The sequence below is a fragment of the Austrofundulus limnaeus genome, unplaced genomic scaffold, assembly GCF_001266775.1.
Source record: "Austrofundulus limnaeus strain Quisiro unplaced genomic scaffold, Austrofundulus_limnaeus-1.0 Scaffold354, whole genome shotgun sequence".
Classification (NCBI taxonomy): Eukaryota; Metazoa; Chordata; class Actinopteri; order Cyprinodontiformes; family Rivulidae; genus Austrofundulus; species Austrofundulus limnaeus.
The window spans coordinates 28,789-45,399 of NW_013952756.1; the positions used below are offsets into that span (position 1 = coordinate 28,789).

At 41.9% G+C, this 16,611-nt stretch overlaps 1 protein-coding gene across 4 annotated transcripts in view; it reads left to right on the forward strand.

Moving 5' to 3' along the window:
- Positions 1-16,611, forward strand: part of cnih3 (cornichon family AMPA receptor auxiliary protein 3) — a 47,995-nt gene that overhangs the window by 26,518 nt on the left and 4,866 nt on the right. Inside the window, exons 5-7 of one of the 4 annotated variants that reach the window (XR_001311456.1) lie at positions 8,629-8,775; positions 9,388-9,443; positions 15,786-15,823. Coding sequence is in view for 3 of the 4 variants with exons in the window: in XM_014023034.1 (XP_013878488.1) it covers positions 8,629-8,775; positions 9,388-9,418 (178 nt within the window). In the remaining variant the exon portion in view is untranslated. Of the gene's footprint in view, positions 1-8,628; positions 8,776-9,387; positions 9,444-13,741; positions 15,297-15,785; positions 15,824-16,611 lie in introns of those variants that run through there. The other 3 variants (XM_014023034.1, XM_014023033.1, XM_014023035.1) reach the window with 3 other exon arrangements.

Consider the following 16,611-nt stretch of genomic DNA (forward strand, 5'->3'; position numbering starts at 1 on the left):
GCTGGGACCTTGGGCATGCTGGAACTCTTTAAGGTTAGACAGTCTGTCTAAACTTGTTTTTCTAGTTCTGCTTGCACACTAAGTTCCTCTCTAGCCGCCATTGACTTGAAAACAGTAGTCACGTACAGGACACTTTATTTGGAACATATTAAAAACCATATAAAAACCTTTTCATATCCCTCCTSTTGTTACAAATAAAGAAGGTAAAAACAAACAACAAAAAGGTGTRAAAWWARTAACACYTCAAACAAAACAACGTTCTCCTAGAATTATATGAAAATGATGAAATGAGTGAATAGATGCGACTCTAAATAATACTAGTGAGCCTAAATAAAACRTACAACAGGACCTTAAAGAAAGTCAGGTCCCTAAAGATAAACGAAAGGAGTTACTTTACCACTGAGGATCAGATGCCGTGTCTGTGTCTGTGTCTGTGTCTGCCTGTGGTTCATCTGTCATGGGGAGGAGTGCATAAACTTGATCTTGGACTGGTTGAATAGCTGCGGTAATKACCCGATTAACCAAACCACRAATGCAAGGGACAAAACAACATCCACACAAGGTGAGGAATGCTGCATACACAGCCACTGAGATCATAATTGATGAAATCAGTGTTCTATATTTACCCAAACATGCTCATCCATGAGTCCCACATAGTGGTGTCAACGCCTGAAATGCTCTTTCATCTTTTTGTTCAGGGTCCTCAGACCATCCAAGGCCCTGGTCAAGCTTCGGTCAGGAGCGGTGTTGTTGGGTATGAAGGTGCAACACTGCTCTCCAAAAAGGGAGCAAACACCTCCTCTTTCAGCCAACAACATATCCAGCGCAATCCTGTTCTGAAAAGCCATCAAAGATGTAGCGGCTAGCTGCTCATGGATAGCTTTAAAGCCTAATTCTGTTGCGTTTCCCAAACACTGCACGTTGAAATGGATGTCCAGATTCTTGTTTGGAGTAATCGGGATTACCGCAGCTATAAGGGGCGAAATGACGTGGATCAAAATCTAGACAGTAAAATGAATAAGACCTTAACTTACGAGATACCAACAAATCATCCATCCATCCATCCATTTTCTTCCGCCTATCCGGGGTCGGGTCGCGGGGGCAGCAGCTTCAGAAGGGAGGCCCAGACCTCCCTTTCCCNCTCCTAAATCACTCGTACGCACAATTTAAGAACAAATCTGTGCGTACGAACGGTTCTTGCATGAGGCCAAATGTCCCAACACAAACGAGTTACATCTAAAAACACACGCGCACACACCCAGAGAGAAAAACAAAATTTAGAAAAAAAGTCAAAAACACTTATTTCAGACAGACAGTTCGTGCGTGAAAATGATGATGAATAAATTATACAATTGTAGTTTAAAATAATATTACTCAAAATCACATCAGTTCTCCATCTCATCCTCATATATAAACAAAAATGCCCTTATTCTTTGAACAAAGGCTAGGGGTACACCAGGTGTCATATTCTGTAAGCACACAGATTGCAATAGTCTCTGCTGCTTTATAGCAAAAGTTCATTCACCATTCATTTAGCAATGTAATACATTCAAATGTATTACCCAGGAACTGCCTGTGAAACAGGTTTTTAGTTTTATCTATTATGTATTTATGCAAGTAACTTTATTAGCCCTGCTGCACGTCTCTGTAAGACCAACAAATTTGCAGCCTCAGCTTTACATTTCTGGTAGAAAAAAAACCTAGGAGGAACCGATGTCATCATCACCCCCCACACATGCACACACATGCACCCCCTCCTCCAAAACACCCACGAGCTGAGCCCCCACACCCTGAAACTGTGCCTCAGTTGAGATCCAGCGAGTATGAGTGGGCCAGATCGCAGGGTTCTGGACAGCTCCCACTGAGCCACTCAGGTATGGTCTTGTCGTGAGATAAAAAACCTGAAATGGCTGAGGTGAAAGCTGAGCAGCGACGAAAGATGTGACAATTTGAAATGTTTGAGGAGACATGACAGGTGTACGAAACGCGTGCAAAGCAACGGTGGAGGTCCACCCACTTTTCCAGAGTTTGTTTTAGAATGTTTTTCAAAAAACATGGGGGAAACAAGGTCAGATATGAAATACCCCACAATGTGTATTTAAATGAAAGGCCTGTGAGACTGCATACGCGGTGGTGTTTCTGCAGACTCACAGTCATCGTGTTTAGTTTTAGATTTAAAAAATATGCAAACAGTACTTCCTTATCATCACGTTTAACCATGTTTTTTTTCCTGCTGAGGACTTTTTATTATATTTAATTTTTTATATAAGTGACTGGGCTCTTTAAAATGCAGGGGACCAACTAAACAAAAATAACACAAACTCCCTCATGGCCATAATAATTGGCAAGCATTATGCAAAAGTTAACCAAACCCAATCAATAAGTAATCAGAAGTTCGTATTCCTCTAAAATATTAAGATCAATTTTCCAAGCTCAATAAGACAGATAGTCTACACAGTTGAAGACCATAATAACCTATTGAAAACATGAAAAGATAAGGTTTCAAACACCAAACTGTGTAGACACGCCTCACATAGGCAAAACATTAATTATGCAATAACACCCAGAGGTCAAAATAATGCCTGTCAAAAACATAATCCAAGAGAAAAATAAAAAAAATAAACTAAAATTAAGAAATAATCAGCTTCACCCTTAAAGCGAACATTAGTTACTAGAGGAAAAGATAGACAGACAAACAGAGTTAGCACTTTGTGCAGTGAATAATAGTAATCAAAAACAAACTAATATAGCCTTTGTCAAATAATGTAAATAAACCAATCAAACCAAAATAAAGAAAAATAAAAATAAAAAATAAATATAAGCAGCCAAGAACTCAGGGCCCTCGTCCTAAACATACTGTAAATTAAAAGCCAAAATTCAAAACTAAAGGCTTTTCCACATGTGAGGCCTAAAATGACAGAAAATGTTGCCACAGAGAACAAAAGGCTTTTTTTCACAAACAGACAATAAAAATTAAAGAATTTGATGTGGCTCAAAACTATAGACAAATTCTCCTCTTTTTCTTTTCTTTTTTCCCCCCAAGAATGTATGAACATGTGTCGGTGTTTTACTCATCTCTTCATGGGAGGGCGGACCCATTTTGGATTTTCTGTCCCTCGGCCCGTCCGCATTTTCCCTCAGCAGTTTAATCATGTCTAAACTGCCTACACTCACCAAAACAAACAATGTCCTCTTGGCTACCTCAAAACAGAAAACTAAGCTCCCTGTTTTGACTAGATTAGGAATAAAACTGCTCCCAAGTCTACCTTAGCTAAAATCAACAACCACAGAAGCGACCATACGAGCATCTAACAATTAGAATTTCAGTGTGTGGTGGGCTGAAAATAGCCGTAGCATTTTGCATAAGGCGCTAATGAAAATATTAGCTCACAGTGTTTCTGTCACAGACAGGTTCTTTTCAGCTCCAGTCCCAAAAGTCACCCACAGCGGCCGAAGCGAGGACAGATCCCAACCCGGACACGATCGGCAGAGGAAAAAAAAACTTAAAACAGGCCAGCTTTCTCAGAAGCTGAAAAAACACCAAAATGCCTTCTTCTTTCTTGCCCAGTGGTCATCCGAGAATGTCAGCTGCAGCGGGCAAACTCCGGTCCTTTCATACATGAGCAGTTCTAATATTAACAGGTTCATCAACAGTCACCCAGTTAACTGTGTGAGTTGGAATGTGAAATCCCTCAATGGTCCAGTGAAATTTAGGAAAGTTATGACACATTTAAGACAACTTGATGCTAACATTACTTTTTTGAAGGAGACCCATTTGCGTGAGGCAGACAGTGCAAATCTAAGCAGGCGCTGGTCTGGTCAGGTGTTTCAGTCTAATTTCCAATCTAAATCGAGAGGGGTGGCCATCTTAGTTAGTAAACAGGTGYAATTTACGGCATCCAGTGTTAAAACGGACGCTGCTGGATGTCATGTTATTGTAGTGGGAAAACTATATGCACTTCCTGTCATTTTAGTCTCTGTATATGCTCCAAATTGGGATGATCAAACATTTTTAGTATGCTTTTTTCAAATTTACCTAATATTTCAACACATAATCTCAGAATTGGGGGAGATGTGAACTGTGTGCTATCATCCCTCGATCGTAGGACAGTGGGGAGAATCTCTCTTTCTAAATCGGCCCAGTCAATTAATTAATTTCTTAACACCTATGGAGTGGTTGACGTGTGGTGTTTTCGTAATCTGACCCTGAGACGGTTTTCGTTCTTTTCCCCTGTTCATAAGAGCTTTTCACGGATTGACTATTTTCTCCTTGATAAACGGATTTTACCTTTAGTGAGTGAATGTGATTATGGAGCGATAGTCATTTCTGATCATAGTCCGCTCATAATGAAACTGAACATTCCTGTTATGCAATCGGTCTATCGTCCTTGGCGACTTAATCCGATACTTTTATCTGACGAAGACTTAGTTGATATGCTTGCTTCTGAAATTAAGTTTTTTATTGACGTTAATCGGACCCCTGGGATGCAACTTAGCACTGTTTGGGAGTCATTAAAGGCTTACCTGAGAGGTCAAATAATCTCTTACTGTGCAAATAAAAAGAAGAAAAATATCGAACGGCTAAAATCGCTAACAGATCAGATTTTACAATTAGACAGGGAATGCTGCCATGCTTTTACACAAGACTCACTTAAGAAACGTACATTACTCCAAACAGAGTTTAACATCTTATCTACCCAACAGGCCGAATATTTAATATCCAAATCTAGGAATGGCTACTATGAGCATGGTGAGAGGGCTGGATGCCTTCTTGCACGGCAGCTATGGCAGCGCTCAGCTAAACAGGATATCTCAGCAATAAATGATAAGCATGGTGTCAAATGTTGTGTGAATGCAGGAATTAATCTGTGTTTGAGCAAATTTTACCAATCTCTGTATACCTCCGAAGCCTCACCTAACCCTACTGAATTGGATGATTTTTTAAAGATATTAAAATCCCTTCACTAAGTTTTGACCTATCTAACGAGTTGGAAAGAGATTTCTCTTCATCTGAGATAAACTCTGCAATTAAAAACATGCAAAATAGAAAATCTCCAGCACCAGGTGGTTTCCCGGCAGAATTTTTTAACAAATTTTCGTATCTACTTTCTCCCCTGTTTTTATCAGTTTTTGAGGAATCCTTGGCTACACAATTATTGCCACTGTCTATGTGTCAAGTAGTAATTTCCTTGATTTTAAAGAAGGATAAAGACCCCTTGAGCTGCAGTTCATATCGCCCAATATCACTTTTAAATACTGATGTAAAAATTCTTACAAAGATGTTGGCAAAATGAGTTGTACAGATTATCCCCAAAATTGTTTCACCTGACCAGACCGGTTTTATTAAGAATTGTCAATCCATCTTTAATATCAGGCGGTTGTTTAATGTGCTGTATACTTCTGCTCTGCCCGGTCACAATTGCAATGAAATTTTAATCTCACTGGACGCCGAGAAAGCTTTTGACCGGGTGGAGTGGAACTATCTTTTTAAGACCTTGGAGATGTTTAACTTCGGTCCTAAATTTGTTTCATGGGTGAAGCTGATATATACCTTGCCAATAGCAGCAGTATGTACTAACAGTAATCTATCCAGCTATTTTGAATTGGAACGTGACACGAGGCAGGGGTGCCCACTCTCGCCACTCTTATTCGCAATCACGATTGARCCACTCGCAGTGGCTTTACGGAACAACCCTAAGATTAAAGCTATCAATCGGTTTGGCACTGAACTTAAAGTTTACTTATACGCTGATGATACTCTTCTTTATATCTCAGATCCCTTGTCTAGTATTCCTGAGTTAGTTTTACGTCAAAAGTTTGGAAACATACTGTATCTGGTTACAAGGTTAACCTTCAAAAAAGTGAATTGATGCCTGTGACCCCAATAGAAGAGCAGTATATGGATCCAGTTCCTTTCAAAATTAGCTCTGCCAAATTTAAATACCTTGGTATTTGGATTACTCACAGTCACAAAGATCTTTATACAACAAACTTTCTGCCTCTCCTGGTGAACCTTAAGAAGGACATCGCTACATGGGCATTCCTGCCTCTATCCCTTGGGGGGTAGAATAAACATGATCAAAATGACAAAATTGCCCAAATTATCTATTTCAGAACTTGCCAGTGTTCCTCACCAGGACTTTCTTTACATATTTAAATAGTGAATTGTCGTCCTTTATTTGGAATAAAAAGCATCCACGGATAGCCAGTAAGATGTTACAGTTACCCCATGGTCTTAGTGGCTTGTCACTCCCCAACTTTTTATATTACTACTGGGCGGCCAACATTAGAGCTTTACTGTACTGGTTGAGAGAGGAAAATCCTGTTCTCTGTGGTGGCACAATTTACCAAGAATGCAAAAACACGTTGGAATAAATGCACAGAAAGTCTGCGTGTATGGCCGTCAAATGATTTAATTTGAGCAAGAGAGCAGAAGTCAGTCAGAGAAGTCTGTCAAGTTGTGGCTGGTGCGTCAGTGCAGAACAGCCGATAATGTAACATCCTGTGACATGCTTACAACCAATCACAGTTCGCCAACTGTGAAGCATCTAACCAATGACAGAGCTGTCAGCTCGGAAACACCTTATCAATAAGAGAGGTCATGCATTTGCTGGAGTCTTTAAGTCGAAGGCTGTTAGATTAACTCAGCCGAAACTAGTTATCACAGGATATGATTACTGGACAGTGTCAAGGTAGAAAAGATATAATTATTCCATAACACTCTGTAAACAAACAGCCAGCTGAATAAGACTCGCACAGAGGACCTATCCATGTCATCATTTACCCAGAATGCTTTGAGTATAAATAAAATGGCCCCGTCCGTGTAATATATTTTAACACTTTGTTTAAAAATGATAAAAACTGAACAACCTACAGTATTTTTACAGTCTTTATTTTACATTTAAAAACTATTTTTATTAAATAAAGTCTAATGCTAGTCATGGATCCCTATAAATGTCTCTTTAAATTTAATACATATTGTTTATGTATTCTGTAGTGTTGACTCGTTAATTCCGAATTGTTCTATTTTTGCAATAAATTACCAAAAAGACAATCTGGTTTTATCTTCATTGAATATCATTTCAATGGGTTCCATGAATCTTATGATCTGATTTACCTCTGATTTAAAAACGTTGAATAAATTATCAATCAGTAAATCTAGTCTGGTGCATTGCACATGTGAGCACACAGTTGATGGTTGTCACTTTTGAGGTGCTGAGGGAGCAGCTGAGGGGTTTAGGGGCTCAGGGTTGGGCTGGTCAGTCCAGGGAGTTGAATTGGCGATCTTTTGAGCACAGGCTAAACTTCTCTAATCTCTGTGCCCCCACTCCTCATTCATTCTTGATTAATTAGATGTTCTGTGTGAAAGAGAGCTCATGCAACCTTTTTTGTGTATGTACACCATTGATATATAAAGTCCACATGATGATCAACTAAAAGTCCACTATTGAAGATGTGTTCCAAAAATCTTCACATTTTAAGTTGTAGGCAATGAAAATAAGGGGATTTTAGTTGACATGCACCAGCCTGTGACTTGCCCTTTGAGTACCAGCTTTAAACAGTAAAGTTTCTGAGACTAAATTAGAGATGACCCTCAAGATATGAAAAGCAGATGTAATTCTGTGTGCAGTTTAGAATGTGATGCTTTTATACAGTCTTTTCTGAGAACAGCACCACATACAATGGTAAAAGTTACTGAACTTATATAGCGCTCTCAAATCCTTCCAGATCCCAAAGCCCTTTACACTTACAGTCATTCACCCAGTCACACGCTGATGATGGCAAACTACGTACATTGTAGCCACAGCTACCCTGGGGAACACTGACAGAAGCGAGGCTGCCATGCACCAGTGCCACCAGAACCTCTGTCCACCATCAGTAGGCAAGATGGGTGAAGTGTCTTGCCCAACTGAGATGGCTGGACCAGGTATCGAACCGGCAAACTTCCGGTTCCAGGACAACTCCCCTAACCACTCCACCACAGCCGCCACAGTGGAAGTTGAGCTCTTCTCCTGCCCCACAACAGCTGCCTTGAATATAATCCCCTTGCTATTTTGCACCTTTTGTTTCTAGCAGGTCCTATAGTAATTTTCATTAAAAACCAAGGTATAATTTGCTTGATTTACTCACCTTTTCGGCTAAAACTACTGTTTTTGCTTTCCAACAATATTCATAATGTGTAATTAGGTTGTATTTTAATCTGTAAAAAATTATTTTCTGAATACCAACAGTGGTACTTGTAACATATTTTGAGAACTAGCAGAGTCCAGCTTTATCTCAAGTTAGCGTAGAAAAGAAAGGGTTATTTAAAATTCCTACTATGGTCACACAGCTGGCTTTAAAAAAAAGTTAAATCTAGAATTTTATCTGCCAGTTTACACTGACTCCTGAACCATGAAACATTACTGTTTAGACATGAAAGAAAACATTGCTTCCCACCTTCTGTTGTTTTATCCAAGTCCCCTGTGTGATTTGTGTTTCATCAAATTCATTCTTACATTGTTTCTATTCCATTTTAATTTTGTCTACATCACACACCCCACCCCATCATCTCTCCCACTCATGTGCTCATGTCCTTGTAGTCTGGAATGGGTCAACTACCCGGGGTGTGGTTTTTGCCCTCTGTGGCAGGTACTTCCATTCCCCAACGGATACTAAGGAGCTGCTCTACGACCCAGCGTCCGTGATGAATGGTGACACGCTCAAATTCTGCCAGAAGGAGGCCTGGTGCAAGCTGTTCTTCTTTGTCTTGTCCTTCTTCTACTATCTCTACTGGTGAGCACAGGACACGTGGTATCATCTGTAAACACTACAGCAAATAGACTGACACTAGATTAGGTGTATTTATTCTTAACCAAAGCTACTCGAAAATGCCTGCTATAAAACTGTTGCATAATCCCAGCTTTAAAAAAAATGGTTTGGGTTTTTACTACCACACTTAACTTTGGTTTGGTTCCTCAGATCTGAAGAAAGTGTGTGCAAATCTCTGAATGAAGTAACTATTTCTCTGAAATTCACATGGTACTTTATCAATGTACTACATATTTATTTAGGGTAGCTACTATTTACTGATAGGCCTCCTTCTTCTAGTGCATGTGGCGTAAAGAGAATTAGATTCTTTACTTCATTGAAAAGCACCACTTTAAAGTGAAGGAAACCTTGCCACAAACAGTAATTGTTCAAACATTCCTCCATCTGTTTTTGCAAAATATGTTTATACTGTGTTTTTAACGATATGTGATATGTAATTGTAGTGTTTCTGAATGATTCTACTAAAATTGTCCACTTTTATGTTATAATAATGTTCACAGTTTTCCTGTTCATGTTTAACAATGCTGTTATTAATCACTCTGGATTCATCTCCCATTTGCCATATGGGTGCTGCAGTGTATGGACCCTGGAAATATCCCTCTATTAGGTCTTTTCAGTGGAAACTCTTGAAGGTACAATCCTCATTTTTTTTTTTTGCTATTTTTGTTATGTGATACCAAATTTAGGCTGCTTAACATTATTAATAAAAAAATTTGATCTGGTCAAAAAACTGGTAAACCTTAATTAGAATTTGGCCATGAAAAGCTGTTGTGTAAATTTTTTAATTATTTCAATGATTTTGCCAGTTAATATTGTAATATTTATTTATTTTTTAGCAGCTAAAATAAAGATTTTTTGTTGACAAAACAAAATATGGCAGTAAAAACTGACAAAAAAGTGGAGCAACTGCATCTTCATATTTCTAAAGTAGGGGTGCACATTTATGTCAACTTTTTTATAGCACATTAAAAACAACTGATGTTAATCAAAGTGTTTTACAATTGAGTCAAACAAAATGTCAAAACAACAATAAAACAACACAATAAACATCAAAAGCACAAGTAAAATAAGAAAATAAAATACAGTAACCCAATAAAACATGTTAATCTATTTGATTTTACTCTGTTTAAATAAAACACCAAAGAAAATTGGGTCGGACTCTCCAATCTCTGGTGCTGAGGTCATCAATGTGGTTAAAAAGCTCCTCAGTGGCAAGTCACCAGGGGTGGATAATAATTGCCCGGAGTTCCTTAAGGCTCTGGATGTTGTGGGGTTGCGTTGGTTGATGCGACTCTATAATTTTGCATGGACATCGGGGCAGTTCCCCTGGATTTGCAGACCGGGGTGGTGGTCCCCCTATTTAAAAAGGGGGACCACAGAGTGTGTTTCAACTATAGAGGGATCATACTTCTAAGCCTCCCTGGTAAGGTCTTTTCAGGGGTCCTGGAGTGGAGGTTCCATCAGATCGTCAAGTCTTGGATTCAGGAGAAGCAATGTGGTTTTCATCTTGGTTGTGGAGTAGCAGACCAGTTCTACACCCTCAGTAGGGTCCTGGAGGGTTCATGGGAGTTCGCCCAACCAGTCTACATGTGTTTTGTGGACTTGGAGAGGGCGTACAACCGTGTCCCTCGGGGACTCCTGTGGGGGGTACTCTGGGAGTATGGGGCACTAAGCCCTTTGATACAGGCTGTTAAGTCCCTGTACGACCGATGCCAGAGTTTGGTCCTCACTGCAGATAGTAAGTTGGACTCATTTCCAGTGAGAGTTGGACTCTACCAAGATTGTTCTTTGTCATTGATTCTGTTCATAAATTTTATGGACAAAATTCCTAGGTGCAGCCAAGGTGTTGAGGGTATCTGTTTTGGTGACATTAGAATTGCATCTCTGCTTTTTGTGGATGATGTGGTCCTATTGGCTTCTACAGATTGTGATCTCCAGCTCTTACTGGAGGATCTGTGCCTCCAAATCCGAGACCATGGTCTTGAGCCAGAAAAGGGTAGGGTGCCTCCTCTGTGTCGGGGAGGAGGTCCTGCCCCAAGTGAAGGAGTTTAAGTATCTCTGGGTCTTGTTCATGAATGAGGGAAGAATGGAGTGAGAGATCGACAGGCGGATTGGTGCTGCATCTGCAGTGGTATGGGTGCTGTACCAATCCGTTGTGGTGAAGCGAGAGCTGGGCCAAGAGGCAAAGCTCTCTATTTACTGGTAGGTCTACATTCCTACCCTCATCTAAGGTCACAAGATTTGGGTAGTGACCGAAAGAACATAATTCTGGGCTCTCCCTTAGAGAGTGTGAGAAACTCGGTCATCCGGGAAGGACTCAGAGTAGAGCCGTTGCTTCTCCACGTCAAGAGGAGCCAGTTGAGGTGCCTCGGGTATCTGGTTAGGATGCCTCCTGGACGCCCCCCTGGTGAGGTGTTCCGGGCATGTCCTACTTGGAGGAGACCCAGAGGAAGACCCAGGACAAGCTGGAGGGACTATGTTTCACACCTGACCTGGGAACACCTTGGGATTATCCCGTATGAGCTGGTCCAAGTGACTGGAGAGAGGGAAGTCTGGGTCTCTCTTCTTAGGCTGGTGCCACCCGACCCGATCCCATATAAGCAGAAGAAAACAGTCAAACAAATGGACCAAAGAAAATGATGCACATTAAAATATCTCCTAAATGTATCAAAGTCTTCTTGTTGAGAATGTGTTTTGTCTTTTGTTTTGTTCATGTCGCCCTTGTGTGTCTTCTCAGTGTAATTACCACTCATCATTCCTCAGTCTGTTCTAGGTCACTCATTGTATTATGCTCACCTGTCGCTTGTTTGTAACCAGTCCCCTCTCCAGCTGTCACTCATTTCTCATTTTCTCTGTTAGTATATATTCTGGTTCAGTTCTTCATCTCGTCGCTGGTTCATTGTTTGGTTCCCCTACCATACTGTCTGATGTGTTCCGTGGTCTCCTTGAGTTTGTATTTGTTTGCTGCCTCGACAGCTTTTGATTTAATTTTGTTAAATAAATCTTTTAGTTTCTAAAACTTAACTCTCCGCCTGGAGCTGGGTTCGCTCCTCCACCACATCATCACAGAATGAACCAGCCAACTTTCGAACCCTCCAGGAGATTAAGTTTTTTGGAGTTTATTAAAAAGTAGAACCTCTTAGCTCCTCTTAGTGAGTGGGGTAAAGGACCAGATCAGAGACAGACCGGGACTCACCAGAGCAAGCAGCCACGGCGGAGCAAGCAGCCGCAGGCTGAAATCCGGGTGGGTGGTTTCTGGACCGATCCTGTTCAGCCTGCCGGGACATGGGAGCACCAGAGTCCGGAGGTCGAGGTCCTTTCGTCCCCTCTCCTTGTGGAAGAAGAGGAGAGAGTCAGGATGCAGTTTAGGGGGACTCGCCTGGCCATAAAACCCACTCACCCATCTGGTTCTTCTCGGAGCCACCGTGGCAGGCGGAGGAAGGCGGTGGTTCCTCCGGAGCCACCCGGGGTTTTCTTCTCTGAGCCCCTGGACAGCGAACTTGAGTTCGACCCGGACTATGATCCTGAGCTGGACCCATTCTTCCCCGAATACTTCGGGTACTGCTCGGCCGAGTCAATGGATCCGGTCCCAGTTCCGCCTCAGCCTCGCCCGCCAGCATCTCCCGCGAGAGGGTCCCGGACACCACCTCCACCTGTGCCACATCCGAGGAAGTCTCGGACACCTCTCACTCCTATGCCTCCTCCGAGAGGATCTAGCACTACTTGCTTCCCGACGAGGCGGGACACATTCACCTCCATATCTGCGCCAAAGAGGCGAGACGCCTCCACTGCCTCTCACCCTCAGGAGGGGGTTGAGGTGGCTACAACCACCTGTGCTCCAGCGAGGCTGAATGCGTCCATCTCCACCTCTGCTCCAGCTGGACTCAATGCAGCCACTTCCACGTGTGTTCCCCAGACGATCAACGCCTCAACTGCCCCCTGCGCTCTACTGATGGTCGATGCGTCCACCTCCTGTGGGGAGGGTCTTAGGGTGGAGGAAGTGTCTGTGACCACCCTGAAGGCTCTGACGGTGTGCATGGCAGCAGCTCTGGTGGAGCTGTTGTTCCTGCCTGTCACGGCTCCTGTGATGGTCCACGGAGCCAGAATAAGAGCCAGCGCCTGCAGCTGCAGTCCCCGCCGGGCTCATGCTGCCAACTGCAGTCGAACATCCTGATGGTCCTGCAGAGTCTCCTCCAGAGCCGGCCCCTGCAGAGTCTCCTCCAGAGCTGGCCCCTGCAGAGTCTCCTCCAGAGCCGGCCCCTGCAGAGTCTCCTCCAGAGCCGGCCCCTGCAGAGTCTCCTCCAGAGCCGGCCCCTGCAGAGTCTCCTCCAGAGCTGGCCCCTGCAGAGTCTCCTCCAGAGCCGGCCCCTGCAGTGTCTCCTCCGTTGCCGGCCTCTGCAGAGTCTCCTCCATTGCCGGCCTATGCAGAGTCTCCTCCGTTGCTGACCTCTGCAGAGTCTCCTCCGGTGCCAGCCTCTGCTGAGTCTCCTCCGTTGCCGGCCTCTGCAGAGTCTCCTCCGATGCCGGCCTCTCCTGAGTCTCACCCAGAGCTCTGCCTCTGACGCGGTCGGGTCCACAGCCGCCCCCAGAGCTTTGCCTTCGCCGCAGCCAGGTCCACGGCCGCCCCCCAGAGCTCTTTGGACCCTTCAGATGTGCATAGGGCCATCTTAGTGACTGTTTTTTGTTATTTTTTCCCAGGACTTCCTGTCGGTTTTTTGTTTTTCCATTTTCTGTGTCTTTGTTTGTGTTCCCCTTGTTGTATTTTGTCTCGTGCCCTCCGTCCTGTCTTTGTGTTTTTTAGTTCCCCCACCTCCCACCCGTGGTAGTTCTCTGAATCGTCGGAGATGATTCGTTGAGGGGGAGGTACTGTTGAGAATGTGTTTTGTCTGTTGTTTTGTTCATGTCGCCCTCGTGTGTCTTCTCGACCCAGGACAAGCTGGAGGGACTATGTTTTACAGCTGACCTGGGAACACCTTGGGATTCCCCTGTATGAGCTGGTCCAAATGACTGGAGAGAGGGAAGTCTGGGTCTCTCTGCTTAGGCTGGTGCCACCCGACCCGATCTCACATAAGCAGAAGAAAACAGTCAAACAAATGGACCAAAGAAAATGATGCACATTAAAATTTCTCCTAAATGTATCAAAGTCTTCTTGTTGAGAATGTGTTTTGTCTGTTGTTTTGTTCATGTCGCCCTTGTGTGTCTTCTCAGTGTAATTACCACTCATCATTCCTCAGTCTGTTTTCTAGGTCACTCATTGTATTATGCTCACCTGTTGTTTGTTTTGTAATCAGTCTTCTCTTCAGCTGTCGCTCATTTCTCATGTCTTCTGTTAGTATACAGTATATTCTGGTTCAGTTCTTCATCTCATCGCTGGTTCATTGTTTGGTTCCCCTACCATACTGTCTGATGTGTTCTGTGGTCTCCTTGAGTTTGTATTTGTTTGCTGCCTCGACAGCTTTTGATTTAATTTTGTCAAATAAATCTTTTATTTTCTAAAACTTAACTCTTCGCCTGGAACTGGGTTCGCTCCTTCACCACTTCATCACACTTCTTTGCAGAATATTAGGTAACTGATGACTTACTACTTTATTTCTTTCCTTGATGAGATGATGATTTTTATTCAGTATATAGTAACATTACGAAATAGCTGCCAGTGTTTACTGTTTACAGAATACGTTAAAAGACAGAGCAACCTCACAGAATTAGGAATGCATAACATAAATGTTTGAAAAATGTAAAATGTAGTGTTCTTCCCTTTTTCGTTCCAAATTCGAATTAAAAAATTTCCATTTTGACAAAAATTGGTAAAATTATTCAAAGCCCTGGGGCCCTGCCACTGCAAAGCTTTTTAACTACCTCTGTGACCTCTATTCCAGCTATAGACCAACCAAGCCCCAAGTCCCCAGACTCTGCTTCCTCCATGGAAGACATGTTGGTGGGATTGAGAAGTTCTGAAACTTTCCTTCCACTGTCCAATGATATCATTGCTCAAGGTCAACAGTATCCACTTTCCACTCCAGTGTTGGCAAAGCACTGATTCCTCTTCTTGTGCTGCCTGATGGTTTGCCAAAACCTTATCTGAGATCCAATTGAGAATTATTATCCAAGGCTTCACCTACTCCTCCCACATTTGAGCTTTAGCCTCAGCAACAGCCCACTTAGCCCACCAATATGTAGCTGATACCTGCAGAGTCCTACAAGCCAACAAGGCCAGATAGGTCTGCTTCTTCTACTTAATATTGACCCTCACCACCATATTCGAGTTTGGACATTACAAGAGGCACCAACAGTCTTGAAGCTACAGCTCAAAATAGTCACATTGATAAATGAGAAAGAGAACATGACCCACACAATTTGAAAACATGGTTCTGGCACAAGACACCTGTGTGATGAATTTAACAAATAAATGTGGAGTGCTATTAAATTATTGACACCACTTTAAATACTTAGTTTAATGAAAAAAAGAAACAAAAGCCTTATTCTATTTAAATAGTTTAGAAAATATATTTTTCTTCTGATAGCACAAAGATAAAGAGATGTAGTGCTCTCTGCTTGCATGGTAAAGAAGTTTGGAGAAAAAAGTTAAAACAAGCTAAGGTGTTATTTAGCTAAGCTAAGAAATTATTTATGTTATTTTTAGCATTTACATTATTCTTGTGGGTGCTAAATGTTGCATAGCACTTTATAAAATATTTTAGTAAATAATGGGATTACAATGTTAGACCTTACCATCAGCACATATTATGGTTTGTAGACCAATACAAAACTAAAAAAACTACTATTTAAACAGTGATAATATTATCAGTCATAAGTTCTTACGTTACTAAAGTTTAACAGAACAAAGGCCCACCCAGGTCAGTATATATGTCATGGCATTCGGTGTCAACACATGAATTGAGGTTTCAGCTTGAACTGAAGTCATTTTGCTTCTCCATCTCACTCCATCCTGCCATGCTCTGGCTTATATTGGACAGATGTGATGTTTTTTGGACCAGTGGAGGAAGCAGCAACAGTAAGTTTTTATGGAGTATGGGGTGATGGTGCACTCACTTTCAGTTCCATCAGCTTCAGAACAATTTGACCATATTTACATACTTAGCGCAAAAGTGAAAAGGGGTCTCTACAGTAACCAAGTACCACTTAGTTTCGTGGTGTGTGGGAGGAATTATTGAAAGACATGATTGGTCCGTTTAACTTTTGTGGGAGGATTTTGGAAATATGAGATTGGTTGGACTGACTAATTTCTGTGGGGTTTGAAGATGCACAGCTAGGAGGACGTGTAAGTTCAGTCAAAACAGCCAGGTAGCACTGATTCTTAAATATAAATAATTTTAGTTTAACTTGGGACAGAAAGGTGCTAGTTACACAAAATTTGAAGTCAATAAATTGTTTACAAGTTCACAATAGTTTTTATTTGAGACATTGTTCTGTAGATAGTCAATAAATAATACTTACATGTTCCCAATAATTTGACTTTTATCATTACTTCAGCTTTTAAACTGCCAACAAAGCAAGTCAATTCGACCAGTTACAGTTTTGCCAAACTTTGCCTACACCCATGTAACTCCCCCTATGTAGTGCAGAGACCCCTACTTGCAAAAAGAAAGGGAATTTGTGTTTGACAGATTATTTCTTTGTAGTAAAAATGCTTCTTGGCAATAAATATAATGGGCATATGATTGGCAGCACCTGGATGTACCAGAATCTCAAAATATGTTAATAGCAACATTAAATTAAGCTGTTTTTTCAGATAGGATTTGGCAAATTGTTTATGTGCACAGTCCACATACTCTACTGCTC